At 38.0% G+C, this 13,940-nt stretch overlaps 2 protein-coding genes and 1 non-coding gene across 3 annotated transcripts; all 3 read right to left on the bottom strand.

The window, feature by feature from the left end:
- Positions 1-3,567: 3,567 nt before the first annotated feature.
- DRT112 (Cupredoxin superfamily protein) lies at positions 3,568-4,256 on the bottom strand. The gene has a single exon (XM_089063098.1). It carries the CDS (start codon positions 4,226-4,228, stop codon positions 3,731-3,733), a length of 498 nt encoding a protein of 165 aa, XP_088919224.1. The 5' UTR covers positions 4,229-4,256; the 3' UTR covers positions 3,568-3,730.
- A 1,349-nt stretch (positions 4,257-5,605) lies between these two features.
- Positions 5,606-8,307, bottom strand: LOC125217944 (uncharacterized). The gene is made up of 4 exons (XM_048119525.2): positions 8,030-8,307; positions 7,879-7,958; positions 7,524-7,781; positions 5,606-5,943 (listed from the first exon to the last, which is right to left on the bottom strand). The coding sequence occupies exons 1-4, from the start codon at positions 8,142-8,144 to the stop codon at positions 5,770-5,772; spliced, it is 627 nt and encodes a 208-aa protein (XP_047975482.1). The 5' UTR covers positions 8,145-8,307; the 3' UTR covers positions 5,606-5,769.
- Positions 8,308-12,190: 3,883 nt separating this feature from the next.
- On the bottom strand, positions 12,191-12,264 carry TRNAT-AGU (transfer RNA threonine (anticodon AGU)). The gene has a single exon. It is a non-coding gene; the product is annotated as a tRNA-Thr (tRNA).
- Between the last annotated feature and the right edge of the window lie 1,676 nt (positions 12,265-13,940).

Raw genomic sequence — 13,940 nt, forward strand, 5'->3', positions numbered from 1 at the left:
TGATAACCATATAGATTTCAGGTAATATTCGCAATTGATTTTGAAACTACAATTTCGCTTGGTTACATTTGATGAATTGTTTGGGTGTGCATTAACATATGCTTATAATAATAATTGATCCCTTATGTGTGATTAATGTTCTAAATCTCAATGTGCTGAATGACAAACATAACTCGATATCTACAGTTATCTTCTCCAGGATCTTCGTTTGCCTTCCTTTTCTAACCATCGTAATAAGCGCGAGTCCTGTGTTGAATGACCGAAATTATTAGTCTATTGGCTTGTTCTCAAGTTTGACAAGAAACAAGCATATATGTATATATGTAGTAAGCAGATATACGATAGAACACAAGCAATTGAATTAGCAAGCATATATATGGAATCACATAAGCATTTTTCATACTAGTGGCAAGCAATCTGGAATCCTTTTTGTAACCATTTTAATTAGACGACCAAAACTATTAGACTAAAAGCTCAGTCTTAAGTATGTCAATTGTCAAGCAGCAAGCAAATACTCCCTCTGTCCCATTAGAAATGAAATGTTTTCCTTTTTAGTTTGTCCCATTAAAAATGAAACGTTTCCTAAAACGGAAACATCTCTATCTCTACTTTTTCATCTCTCTTACTTTACTCTCTCCTTATTTACTCACAAAACAACACTACATAAAAACATGTGCCAATTCACAAATGTTGCATATTTAATGGGACGGAGATAGTATATAGTAAGCATATGCACAGTAACAACATAGGTAATTGAAGTAGCAAGCAAATATATTGGAACATACTAGCGTTTTTCGAACTTGTGTCAAGCAATTCGAGATAATTTTTTTAACTATTCTAATAAGCAAGTCTCATATTCAATAACCAAAATTATTACATTGTTGGCTTATTATCGAGTATTCCAAGCATCAAGAGATATGTAGAAAGCAGATATATACTAAAACACAAGCAATTTTAGTGGCAAGCAGATATATGGTCACACACAAGTATTTATCCAACTTGTAACAAGCAATTCGAATTTATTCAAAATTGAACCCAAACAAAATCAAAACTCAAAATCAATATAGTAACTGATAGAGATATCAAAGCAAACAATTGCATACACGGCAATTACACTCATCAACAATGTCAAATCAAAAGAATTACCCAATCTGTCGCACCGGAGCAGGAATCAAGAACATTAGAGGAGCTATGAATAGATGTAATGAGAAACAATTAGAGAGAAAGGCTGGTAGTTACTGTAATCGATGGAGAGAACTGGTGGAATTGAGAATTGGGGGTGACTCTGGAATCCAGAATTGTGGCGGAGTGAATTGGTAGAAGAGCACTAATTAATTGAACATTTCTTCCTAGGGTTTTTGGATTGAGAGAGCGTTGTGATTAATTGGATAATAGGGGAAAGAGAAAGATGGGAGAGAGTTATGGCAAAGTGGGAGAAAGAAATTCAAAATCAAAGTGCAAAATAACAGGGATTTTCAAATCATGCATTAGTTTCTTATATGAAAAAATGACTAAAATACCCATTCAAGCAATATTCTGTTAACAAGCAAGCAATCCGGACTCTATTTCTGTAATCCAATCTCATCTATTCATTTAAGAAATCGGATGGCTTATAATGATGATAGGTTGTCATTTTAACTATGTTGTCACCGCAGTGCACCCCGTGTAATATAACATCAAAGAGGGAGTATGTATAGTACTACTATAACTTGCCACCACGTTACCGATCTCATTCTAGTTTATTATCAATCTCTCTTCATAAATATGCTCCAACAACGATAGGCCAGGAAGAACATCTAAAAGCAATGCCTAAATAGTGATCTTTTTTCCTTCTTCTCTTCTCATCCCAATCTCTAGCTAGACATCTTCAATTGATAATTACAATATCTAAATCAGGTATGCTATTCACTTTTTTTCCACCGCTCATCCCAATCTCTAGCTAAAGTATCATCGATTGACTACAATACCTAAATCGTTTTCTTTTTCACTTTTCTCTCTTCTCATCCAATCTCTAGTGAGAGTATCTTTTCAACATTTTCCTTTTTTATTCGACGATTGATAATTGTAATATCTCAATTATGCTTCTTTTTCACTTTTCTCTCGTGTCATCGCAATCTCTTATATGAAAGGTTCTTACTAGTTTTGATGAAATGCCTAAATATTTAAATTTACTAATCTAACTTTGTGTCTATGGTAGTAACTCCCTCCGTTCTGTTTTGTGTCAAATTCGTCAAAAATATATTGTAAAGATATTAATAAAAAAATATGAGTATATAATAAGTTTATTATGAATATATACCCTTTAAGGTATTGAGGGTATTTTCGTCCAGAAAAACTTGAAAATAGTAAAAAAAGTACTTCAAATGATATTAACTCATAGTTGATGGACCTTAAATGATATTTTCAAAGTTCACGGACCTAAAATGATACTTTGGCAAAGTTCGTGGACCAAAAAAGATGTTCCATCTTTTTCAAAATGGTGCAGAAAATGAAACGTCTCTATTTACATGGTACGTGAGGGAGTACTATTAAAAAATAATTTCTTATAAAAGATTATTAATAATAGTTTCCAATCTATTTTTGTAATGACTCAAAATCTTATTCTACTAATTGAAAGGAAAACTTACCAGCTGAGTTAGGCATTGCCCAAGTATTTAATGAGTTTAAGGGAATAAATTTTATGCATTAGTTGTTGATTACCCGTGCTTATGTGGCCGACACGTTTACTAGAAAACATGCTAAGAAATCAATCATTCTTTTTGCGAAATTATTGGGTAATTTAGTGAAGATTCTGGTGGCAACCATGGAGTTATTTAGGATAATTTTCAAATTTAACACGCAATTTTCAACATTATGATTAATACCATCTTATACAACTTTCTACCAAATGCCGTTGTCTCAATAAAAGTTTCTCACAATCAAGAGATTGTTTTCAATTTCGGTAAATTCTGTTTTTACTTTCTACCGTATAACTTCTATTGATAGAAATAAAATAATAGTAGTACGGAGGAGTACTATTAAATAGAGGATTGCGTATGTGTAAATAAGAGATGAATAATTAAAAATGAATCAGACTACGAATTGGAGTCACAGATGGAGATATCCTTGAATCAAAATGCATAGGATAAATTGATGGAAAAACTATGGAATTCAATTAAATTTTGGGCAAATTTAAAACTAATTTGAAAATTTGTGAAATTTTTATTTGTATTTAATATAATCGTACGTACATTACCACAGTTAAGTTAAACAGTAGGAGTATAATTTATCTGTAAAGAAAAAAACATCATTTAATTGAAAATATCAGCAATTGCAATATATATATATATATATATATACAATGCAAAAATTCCAATAATTCAACAATACATCATATGTTGCCTATTAAATATTTCGTTGTGGAAGAATAATTTTGAACTGTTCCAAAATTCATGTTTGTTCCACTGATTTTTAAAGCTGCGTGATGCAACAGAATTCCACTATTTTTGCATGATTAGCTTACTTAGCCCGGCCTAAAAATACTTTAATTCCAAATTATAGAATCTCCGGCTATATAAAAACAAAGAGTAGCAAATAAAATATACATAATCCGATAAAAATAAATGTGTAATAAATGCAGAGGGCACACCACCATGATCATCATAATCATCATCTCATACATAGAGTTCAAATACAAAAATGAGACGATTCACATGAGCATTTAATTTGCGGTGGCACGACACGACGTCGTCTACTTAACGGTGACCTTTCCGACCATGCCGGCCCCTTGGTGAGGAGAGCAGTAGAAGGAGTAAGTCCCGGGCGCCGTGAGAGTGACGGCGTAGGTCTCCCCCTTGGCGTTGAGGAGGTCCTCCTCGGACATCGAGATCTTGGAGGCGTCGACGCCGGCGGGGATCTCATCCTCGTCGAACACCACGTTGTGCGGGAACCCGGCGTTGTTCTTGAACACGATCTTCTCCCCCGAGGCGACCTCGAAGTCCTGCGGGATGAACACCAGCCCCCCGTCGTCGCTCCCGAGGGTCACCTCCAGTGCGAGGGCGTTGCTCGCCACGATGGCCGTGGCGGCCGTGGCGGCCACCGCCAGCCCCAAGTCCCTCAGGGACGCCCGCACGGACGCCCTGGGGGCGGCCATGCGGACCGAGGCGGGCTTGGCGGAGGAGCTGGAGGACCCGGACTTCAAGCCGGTGAAGGATGGGATGGAGACGGCGGCGGAGGTCATGGCGGCCATTTTTTCTTGTTAGTGATAGTGGTGGTGGGAAATCAAGTAAAGTTGGGATTAAATATTTGGTGGGGGTTTAGTGTGTGTGGTGTGTGTTTTTGTGGATGAGATAAGGAATGTCTGGTTGAAGATATAGGGATTCATCTCATTGGGTGGTTTGGATACTACTACTATCCAATATCATGGGATGTGAGGTGGGAAATAATTTAATTAAATCATGTGTATATTGATTTGTGGAAGAGGATATGAGATGTGGATTTCATCTAATTAAAGGTGGATTTTATTTTGAGATTTTAGCTATGTAAAAAAAGAAAAGTAGTGAAAAATTACTACGTATAAAAGACTTGTGGCATACCACGATTTATCAAATTATATTAAGAGTAATTGCCAAAAAAAAATTTGAATTCTAGTTTAACCAAAATATCTAAAACCAGTAAAAAAAATCGTAAAATTTGTATTTTCCCATCCAACACAGTGAAATTTTTGGGTGAATAATATCTACTCATATACACACTAAACTACATTGTTATACTTAAACACAATTTAAATAATGAAAAATCCAATATTTCAAAAGAGTGTGAAAATAACCCGAAAGTGAAAACAAGCCCATATACGAAAAAACCCTCTTACAGGAAGTAGAAGTGGAAATAGGCTTCATTTTGAAAATAAAAATAAATTTAAGTAGAAGCAATGCCTCAGAAAGAAAGAATATAGAAGTGGTGGAAAGAAGTTCTACTAGTAGAAGGAAATTGAAATATTTTGAAGAAATATATAGGGGATTAAGCAATAGATTTTTCAAGTACAAACGGGCAAAGGTGTAGTACTTAGTGGTACAACACAAATACAACATTGTGGTTTTGCCAAAAGAGTCGTACAATTCGAACAAGGACAACGTTTATTGTGAAATCGTAATTAACCACAATTTATTCCCTAATAATTTCTATTTATCTTAATTATGGAGTAATTAATAAACCAATTGCAAACGTTGGTAGTTCAAGGTTTTGTATAAATATATTTCCAAAATTAACTTTTGGTTCATGGTTCCTCGTAAATTTATAAGTTTTAACAACTGCATGCGTGCTTATCCGTCAGCCACCATCATATCGCGTATAGAGCACATCGATTTCCTATTCCTTTGTGACAAACAAATTCTGGTTCGTCCCATAACTTCAAAACGATATCGTTTAACTGAAAAACACCAACAATAGAGGTAATTCGATTTTTTTCTTGTGAAAGTTCCTAACACTTTTGTAGCTCATTTTCTTTTAAATTTGCAGGAGGCCAAATTTGACCAAAACTCATGGTTATTCGGCCAAATTGTCTTTCAACAAAACCCCAGACATTATTTATGTGAAGAATAGAATGGTGCAATACCTAAACTGGGAATTGGAGAAACCCAAGTATACTGATATATATCAAACACTAAGCTTTACACATGTATGCTATTTATTGTGGCAACACCAAGATCACATTATCACTATCTACAAACACTATGTTACAGTCAATAGAATGTAGAACAAAGTTGAGTATACAAATACAAGTCACACCTCTCATATACCCGGAAAGATATCATCGCCCTTGTCCTCGTCCTCGTCCATGTCAAAGAACTTGAAGCTCATGCCATCGTTCGCATTTGGATTGAAGCTTGGATCCACATAGCACTTCATCTCGTGGAAAAGATTCAAATTGTCCACCAGTTTATGGAATACATTGCATCCACAACACTATATCCACAAACAAGAACAAGTGAACAAAACCATATAAGTGCATCTTCACCCAATGAATCAACACCAGTATTGCCTAAAAACTATTGATCAAAAAAGGTTTTAACCTTCCAACTATCAAGAATACTATAGTACTATGTTACTATATACAAGTGCTTGAATTGTAGACAAGGCTTTGATGAGTATGGAGCCTGAAAGAAAGTGAATAGATCTACGACCACAATTTAGGCTTTCGTATAGTTTATAGAGTAAAGGCCAAAAGTGGTCCCTAACATATGGTCGTTTTATCAATTTGGTCCTAAACATTATCTTTTTTATTATTTGGTCCCTCACAAATGAACTCCGACTCCTCCAATTGACGGAACCGTCAATAATAGACGGTCAACGTCATTTCTGCCGCCAACCTCAGCTTCGGCAACTCTCCAACTCCATCTCCGCCCTCTTCCGGCGCCACCTCCGCCGCCTCGTGTCCCTCCTCTCGTATCCCACCCTCTTCACCCGCCGCCCTCCGATTCTCCGCCTCCGCCAACGGCACCCAATCCGACCGCATAACGTTTCCGTCGAGAGTGACGAGGACCTCGCGGTAGACGCTGTCGGAGACGTAGCCGGCGAGGATGGCGCGCCACCACGAAGGCAGGGCGTCGAGGAAGTTGGGGTCGTGGTGGTGGAGCTCGCAGAGGAGGAGGAGGACGGCGTCGAGGTCTCTGAGCTTCATGTAGGCGGAGAATCGGAGGGCAGCGGCGGGGGAGGGGCGGCGGTGGGGTTGCGGATGGCGTGGGTGAGGAGGGTGAGGTTGGAGAGGAGGTGGCGGGCGACGAGGAGGGACTTGTGGTGGAGGGAGAGGGATTGGAGGTGGCGGAGAGTGAGGGTGAAGAGGGTGGGATACGAGAGGAGGGACACGAGGCGGCGGAGGTGGCGCCGGAAGAGGGCGGAGATGGAGTTGGAGAGTTGCCGAAGCTGAGGTTGGCGGCGGAAATGACGTTGACTGTCTATTATTGACGGTTCCGTCAATTGGAGGACCGATTCAGGTCGGAGTTCATTTGTGAGGGACCAAATAATCAAAAAGATAATATTTATGACCAAATTGATAAAACGACCATATGTTAGGGACCACTTTTGGCCTTTACTCTAGTTTATATTTAGGTCCAACTCATTCATATTATGGATAGGATTATGGTTCGCTTTTTGTATGTATATTCCCTCTCTCACTGTAAATTGAATCCAAGAATATATAGTGAAATCTTAGGCTTCACATCACCCCGACATAGATACCATACCTATCATATCGAACTAGGTAAAAAATTCTTATGATTATTTCGATTATGTTCATGATTAGCTTCTCCAAGATAATAGTACTAGAAAATGGCAGCTCTTTTGGTGCACCAACAAATTGGGAATCGTATAATTGCACAAAAAACATGAAGTTTGGTTAAATTCTGCCACCGAATTCTTTGCCCGGAAACAATTGTAAATAAACTTAAACTTCATAGTTTTGTCGACTAATTATCTAAGCTTCGGAAAAAGCAGAATTTAACCAAAATTCATAGTTTTTCCGGCAATTTGCACTTTTCAAAATATACCTGAACAAAGACGGTGCCGTCGGTATAGGCATGTGGGTTGATCGCCCGGGTTGTGCGCTGGCCACAGACGTTGCACGTGAAGGCCACGCGCATCCGCCGCCGCGGAGATTTAGTGAAGAGTGACCACGGGAAAGTGGACACACGCTCCATTCCCGAATCAAGGCCCGACCCGGCCGGCGACGACGGGCCTTCCATACCCGACCCGGTCGTCCATCCCCTCACGTTGGCCGCGCTCAGAACCAGCCCCATCGCCGCATCCTACAAATCCCCAAATTCGAGATTAATCAAATTTGCAGCTCAACTGTTCGACCAAATTACTGAACCAACTATTTCAACTCAATATAACGAATCTTACCTCCGAAAGCGTATGATTTCCGAGGATTGGGACGAGCTTGAGATCGGGATCGCCGTTGCCGTTGCCGCTGTTTCTATCATCTACATCACAATAAGATCAGAAAAATCCGATGGTGTAAGAGGGGAAGAAAGAGAGAGAGAAAGGTGCTGACTTTTGGCGGAGGTGGAGAAGCGCAGAGCTCGCCGGGAAGAAGGGTCTCTGAATTTATCGGTGGAGAACATCGCCAGCGATACGGCGGCGGCGGATGTGGTGGTGAGGGCCTCCATTTTATGCGTGATTGAGTGTAGAACGCTTCTATGATTCTAATTTGGGAAGGGAAATATGTGATGGAGAGATCGAAGATTGAAAAGCTGAATTGGATTGGGTTTGTGTTTTATATACAGTTGAGGAGGTGGTTGATCGCCGCCTTTGATCGGAGAATGAAGATGATTTTTTGAGAGATTTTTTCTAGGAATTTTGGAATACTGGTGTTCTGATAGAGACAGGAATACTGGATCTGATGTTGGGCTTCATTTGGGCCCGATTTAGTATGTAATTTTGGGCCTTTTTTTAATGGTTAGTGACTCATAAAACAGTATGTCTCCACCATTGACCAATTTATTGGAGGGAAATGCCTAGATAAGAGTGGCGATCATATAAATTGAAACTCATTTTCATTTTGGCTTCTTAAATATTGTGAGGTTTGGAGAATATTTTTAATTTTTCGATCAACAAGATTCACAACGAATGCATTAACCTGCTAGATGAACGTATCATTAAAGTTCCAACACTTTTAGCGCTAAAAATTCCACTTTAGCACTTAATTTCATGGTAACTGATTGATTTTATGAGTACAGAGAGCATCTTTCGTGAACACCTATATCAAGCATCACTGACGTATAAACTATAGTTGGTGCTAAAATATTTATTTATTTGGGCAAATACATGAAAGATAACGAAATTTGGCCAAATTCTGCTTGGTCCTTTAGCTTTAAAAATCAATCGAAAAGACTATGAAATATTGATTTGTGTGCATATCTCATAGCAAAACAAATGGTGTCAAAGATAAATAGTTAAATGATATCGTTTATTCATAATGAAAAAAATGACGTCGTAGTTTAACAATATGTTACACATGGACGGTCGATTCATAAAATCGTAATTCATATAATTAGTTTTACAAAAACATAAAGCATTCATTTTATTCTTTGTTCATTTACTAACAAATACTAGTAAAGTATTTACTAAAAATATAGAGAATCAAACTTTAATTAAATGCACCTGTCCCACTCTTCACTCCTACCTCTTCTTAAATGCCCATATTTCCTCCCATTTCAACTCCACCGTTATGTTATCACTCTCCATATATATCTATATATCTCTCAACATTCTCTGTTCATCATCCTATATACCACAAATATTAGAGAGAGAGAGATAGTGTGTGTTTCTGTGTGTGAGAGATGTTGAAATAGTCACTATGATGTTGGCTCGGCTCACTCAGAAATGACATTATATTCATCTTGACATTCAACGTTTCTGATTGAGCCGTGTCAATATCTTAGAGCACTCCCAATGGAGTTCCCTAAAAACTCCCTTATTTCTCCCTAACTCCTGCCACATCAGCGCCACATCAGCACCAAAATTTATCCCCAGTTTTTAGCCAAGTGCTACATTGGTTTCTCCCTTATTTCTCCCTTATTTCTCCCTAACTCAACATTTCATTTTTACATCATTATTTTTTATATTATTTAATTTTCCCTACAAATGTATTTAATAAATAGACTAATAATGAACAATTCATCGTTGTATTAATCATTGGAAAATATAATACAACGAGAAAAAAAAAACTACAAATAAAAAACGCAAATAAACAAAGATTTAAAAAAAAAAAATCTAAGACGGAGGGGCCGGAGGGGCGTCGGGATCGAGCCCCAGCGTACTCTGCAGGTGTTGGATGCATTTCCAGAGGGCCGCCTTTTCTTCAGGGGTCCCGCCGCCGGTGAAGTACAGCGTGTACATCTGGGTCAGATTGGCGACATTGCTCGAATAAGTGGCTTTTTCTAAGTCGATGACGGATTCCGACGCGACTTCCGACGTTGCGCCCTTCCCCTTCCGCCTCCCCTTCGCCTTCTTCACTCCCTCCGGGCGCTCGTGCGGACCATCCCCACTCAAGTCGATGTGGGCCGCGCTCCCCTCGCTCTCCGAAACGCTAAGTCGCGAGCGCACCGATTTCCCGTGCAGCGCGTCGTGCATTCCCGTCCGGAATTTGGGGAGATCCTTCAGCTTATCGTAGATGTTCCAATACTTGAAGCCCTTCGTCGACAAGTACTGGCTACTATACATCCGGATGGCCTCATCTCGGACCATGTGCTCGTTCTGGCCACTCGTCATGTGAGTCATCAAGTTAGAATAAATACCGTTGAAGTGCCCGCAGTCCCTCATGAGGCGCTCCCAATGCCGACGGATCGCCTCGCTGCCATGGTCCTTCATTGAGGCAGTCTTGTGGCTCCTGTACTTCGCGGCAATCCGCTCCCAGAATATGATCTCAGTCTGGTAGTTGCTGCGCTCCGCGTCCTGTGACGTGTCCGCCCAGCAGTCGGCTATCAGCTCGGACTCTTGCAGAGTGTAAGTAGTCCTTACCCGCTTCGGCCTCTCATCGGAACCCGTATCAGTCGCAGCCGACGACGCCGGCGCCTTCCCCCTCCCGCTCCTAGAAGGCGGCTCGGTGGGCGTTTCTTCCACCTCGAAGTCCTCCGCGCTCAGTGTCGCGGCCTGAGATTCTTGGTCGCCTGGGGTTGATCCGGGGGTGTCGAACTGGGGCCGATACACATCGTCGGCTGGAAAGGGCATTCTGCCGGCAGAGTTGAAGTACGGAGAAAGTCTCCGCGCCGGAGGAGTCTGCAAAGGAGACGGACCCCCGTATGGAAGTTGGCCGGGAGGAGAACCCATCGCCAACAACGACTGCATCCACTGCTCGTTTGCTTCATCCGTGTTGGGAATTTGTGAACTCGACTCTTTCCCCTTACCCTTATCCTTACCCGATCGGGAACTTTTCTTCCAAAAGCTCATAATTTTGATGAAAATTGAAGATTGGGAGAAGAGATTGAAAATGGAGAGAATGAAGATTGTGGGTGATGAATGGAGGAAGTGGAGGAAATATTTATAGGGGTGGAATGTAAAATAGCCGTTGGGTTCAAAAAAAAAAAAAAAAAATTTTAATTATCGCCGATTATCGCCGAGCGTCGCCACAGTGGCCGGCGATCGCTCGGCGATAATCCGGCGTTAGAACGCCACTCGGCGAAGCAACGGCAACATTATCGCCGAATTATCGCCGACTTCGCCACAATGGCCGGCGATAATTCGGCGATAACCGGCGATTTATCGCCGAGAATTCGCCACCTCCATTGGGAATGCTCTTAGTGCGTTTTTCACTTACCATAATTGTTCTTCATTTTGCTACCATAGTATATTCTCAGCTTCATCAGGTTTGGGTTTTATATCTATTTAATTTTGAAGAAAAAACACAGACATATTATAGGAGTATGTATTTTAATGATTCCTCCTTCGTTGTAGTATTATTTTAGAAATTGTATACTTCTACATGTTTGTTTATTTTGCTTGAATACCATGGCTGATACAACCTTACTACTTACTACTGATCAAAATAATGAATATAAATATATGGATTTTTCTTAATTACAATGCTAAAACATTATTCTACCGCTAGATAAATAGTGGGCACACCTTTCTCTTTACAATTGATTTTAATTGGATTCGTTTTTTACTACGCTTTAAATCTATGGATTTTCAAGATATAAATGACCAAATTTCACTCTAAAAGTATATTTTATTGTATATTTGTGATAAAATCATACTAAAAATTGACGCATCCTATCTTTATTCCAATTTATTGCTATTTTTATGGTGAATATTTATTTCAACTTTTCAATTTTCAACTAGTATTTGTTATGTATTTCACCATCTCACGCACTTCCTTTATGTAGATTTCAAATTTTATTTTTTTATAAAAACAAAAGAGTTAGTTGAAAAGAGTAAATGCGAGAGGTGGTATTGTTGGCACAACCATAAATGTTAAGAACAACTTACACTGCAATGATTTATGACACAAAAGAGAATCTCTGCAAAAAATTTGTTTGTCAAACCTTAATAAAATCATGCAGACAAATTATCGCTGTGAATATAAATCTTATTTTAATAGATATATGGAGTCTAAATTAATAATAGTCCACCATTGCTAATTTTGCTCAGATATTATTTATAGTATTATAAAAAATAATCTAACAAAACCTTTCAATTTTTATACAACAACATTTGCTTTCATTGAGAGTTGAACTCAAGACCTCCCGCTTACTAAACGGGTGCTCTAACCAACTGAGCTATGAAAGCTTTTGGTCAAAAATTTGATGTTTACGTTCTTCATTTATTAGAATATATGAATGCCAATTATAATTATGATTTCATTTAATTCTTTATCAGTGTTACAAAATACACACCGACCGTATTTTAAAGATTTCTTTTCTATACAAACAATGTTATAGATTACAAGGCCCAAAAGATAAAATTGAGATGTAAATATTTCATGTGACTAGGCCCATGATTATAAACGAGCCCAGCCTAACAATACGAGCCCTATTTCCTCATATAAAAAGAGCCGAGCATATGAATGTTGAAATTATATTAAGTGGGCAAAAATTGACGACAAAATTTTAAAATTTGGTCCAATTCTAATTAGCCAGAAAAATCATAAAATTTAGGTATTATCACACAATGAAAATATAATTTGCCTATATGTATTTTTGATATTTTTCAATTAAACGACGTTGTTTAACTCACCGATGGTTGCGTCAACATATGATTCCCGGCCCCTGACTGCCATATCAAACATAATATCATCAAAAAAAATTTGTAGACTAATTGGAAACAAATTCAAATTTCAAGATTTTTCTAGCTTATTTTTGAAATTGTGTCAATTGTGGAGTAAGTACTTCATTTCTCCGTCAATTAAAATATATGTTGTCATTTTGATCCATTCTATTATTATTATTAACTCATTTATCTAGTAGTATATTTTAGTACTCCCTCCGGTTCTTTATAGTTGAGTCATTTTTTCATTTCGGGAATTTTTTCATGCTTGAATCATTTCCATATATGATACTAACTTTTTTTTCTTTCTTACTTTACTCTCTCTCTTATTTTATTCTCTCAACTTTATTTACTTTATATTTTATTCTCTCTACATTTTTCTCTCTCTTATATTTTTATCTATTTATTTTACACATTCAATATTCATTTCTAAAACTTAATGCCGAAAAATTCTACATTCAACCATGAAGAAACAGATAGAGTAAGTTTTTCAGCCCGCTTTTCACAAACATAAAAAAGCGCAACTACAATAGGATGAAGTAGTTAATATTTTTGCAGGAAACAAGGATGATATTATGAAAAAGAAGAAATAAACATCGGGTATTGGAAAATGAAGAGGAAATCTAGAGCGATATGGAAGAAAGAAAATATATTGAAAAGACCAGTCGAATAAAGGCTACGAATTAACTATGATCACTATAAACAGTCATCGTCAATGTACTCATCATTTAGGTGTTAGAACTCCATGCACCTCTCTCTCCACTCTCTCAACCATTTTTTAATGTTACAATACAAAAGTGTCGATCCTATAACTACATCATTCACTAGTGTAGTAGTGCCACTTTTTTATTCTCTCACGTGATAGACACAGTATAATCATTATGCATGTGAGATTATTAGTGAGAATCAATTTTATTCATTGGTTCATACATTTATAATGGAGCTCCAATCCTACTCAAATTTTAAAAAATTCTACTACTACGACTACTTTAGATGTAATTAATCTCAGATTCTCAGAGCAAAATTCATTGTTTATAATTAATGTAATTAATGCTTATAGTTTTGGAAAAACACTAATTAGCGCAGTATTCCCTCAAGAAATATACTTATTGATGAAAAATAATTAATATAGAATCTTGAGTAATAGTAGTACTGTTCATGAAAAGCCACTGGTCATTTTATTTTAGGGTGTCAAAGTT

This window comes from Salvia hispanica, chromosome 1, assembly GCF_029641045.1.
Source record: "Salvia hispanica isolate PSC_SH4W2 chromosome 1, Shi_PSC_v1, whole genome shotgun sequence".
NCBI lineage: Eukaryota > Viridiplantae > Streptophyta > Magnoliopsida > Lamiales > Lamiaceae > Salvia > Salvia hispanica.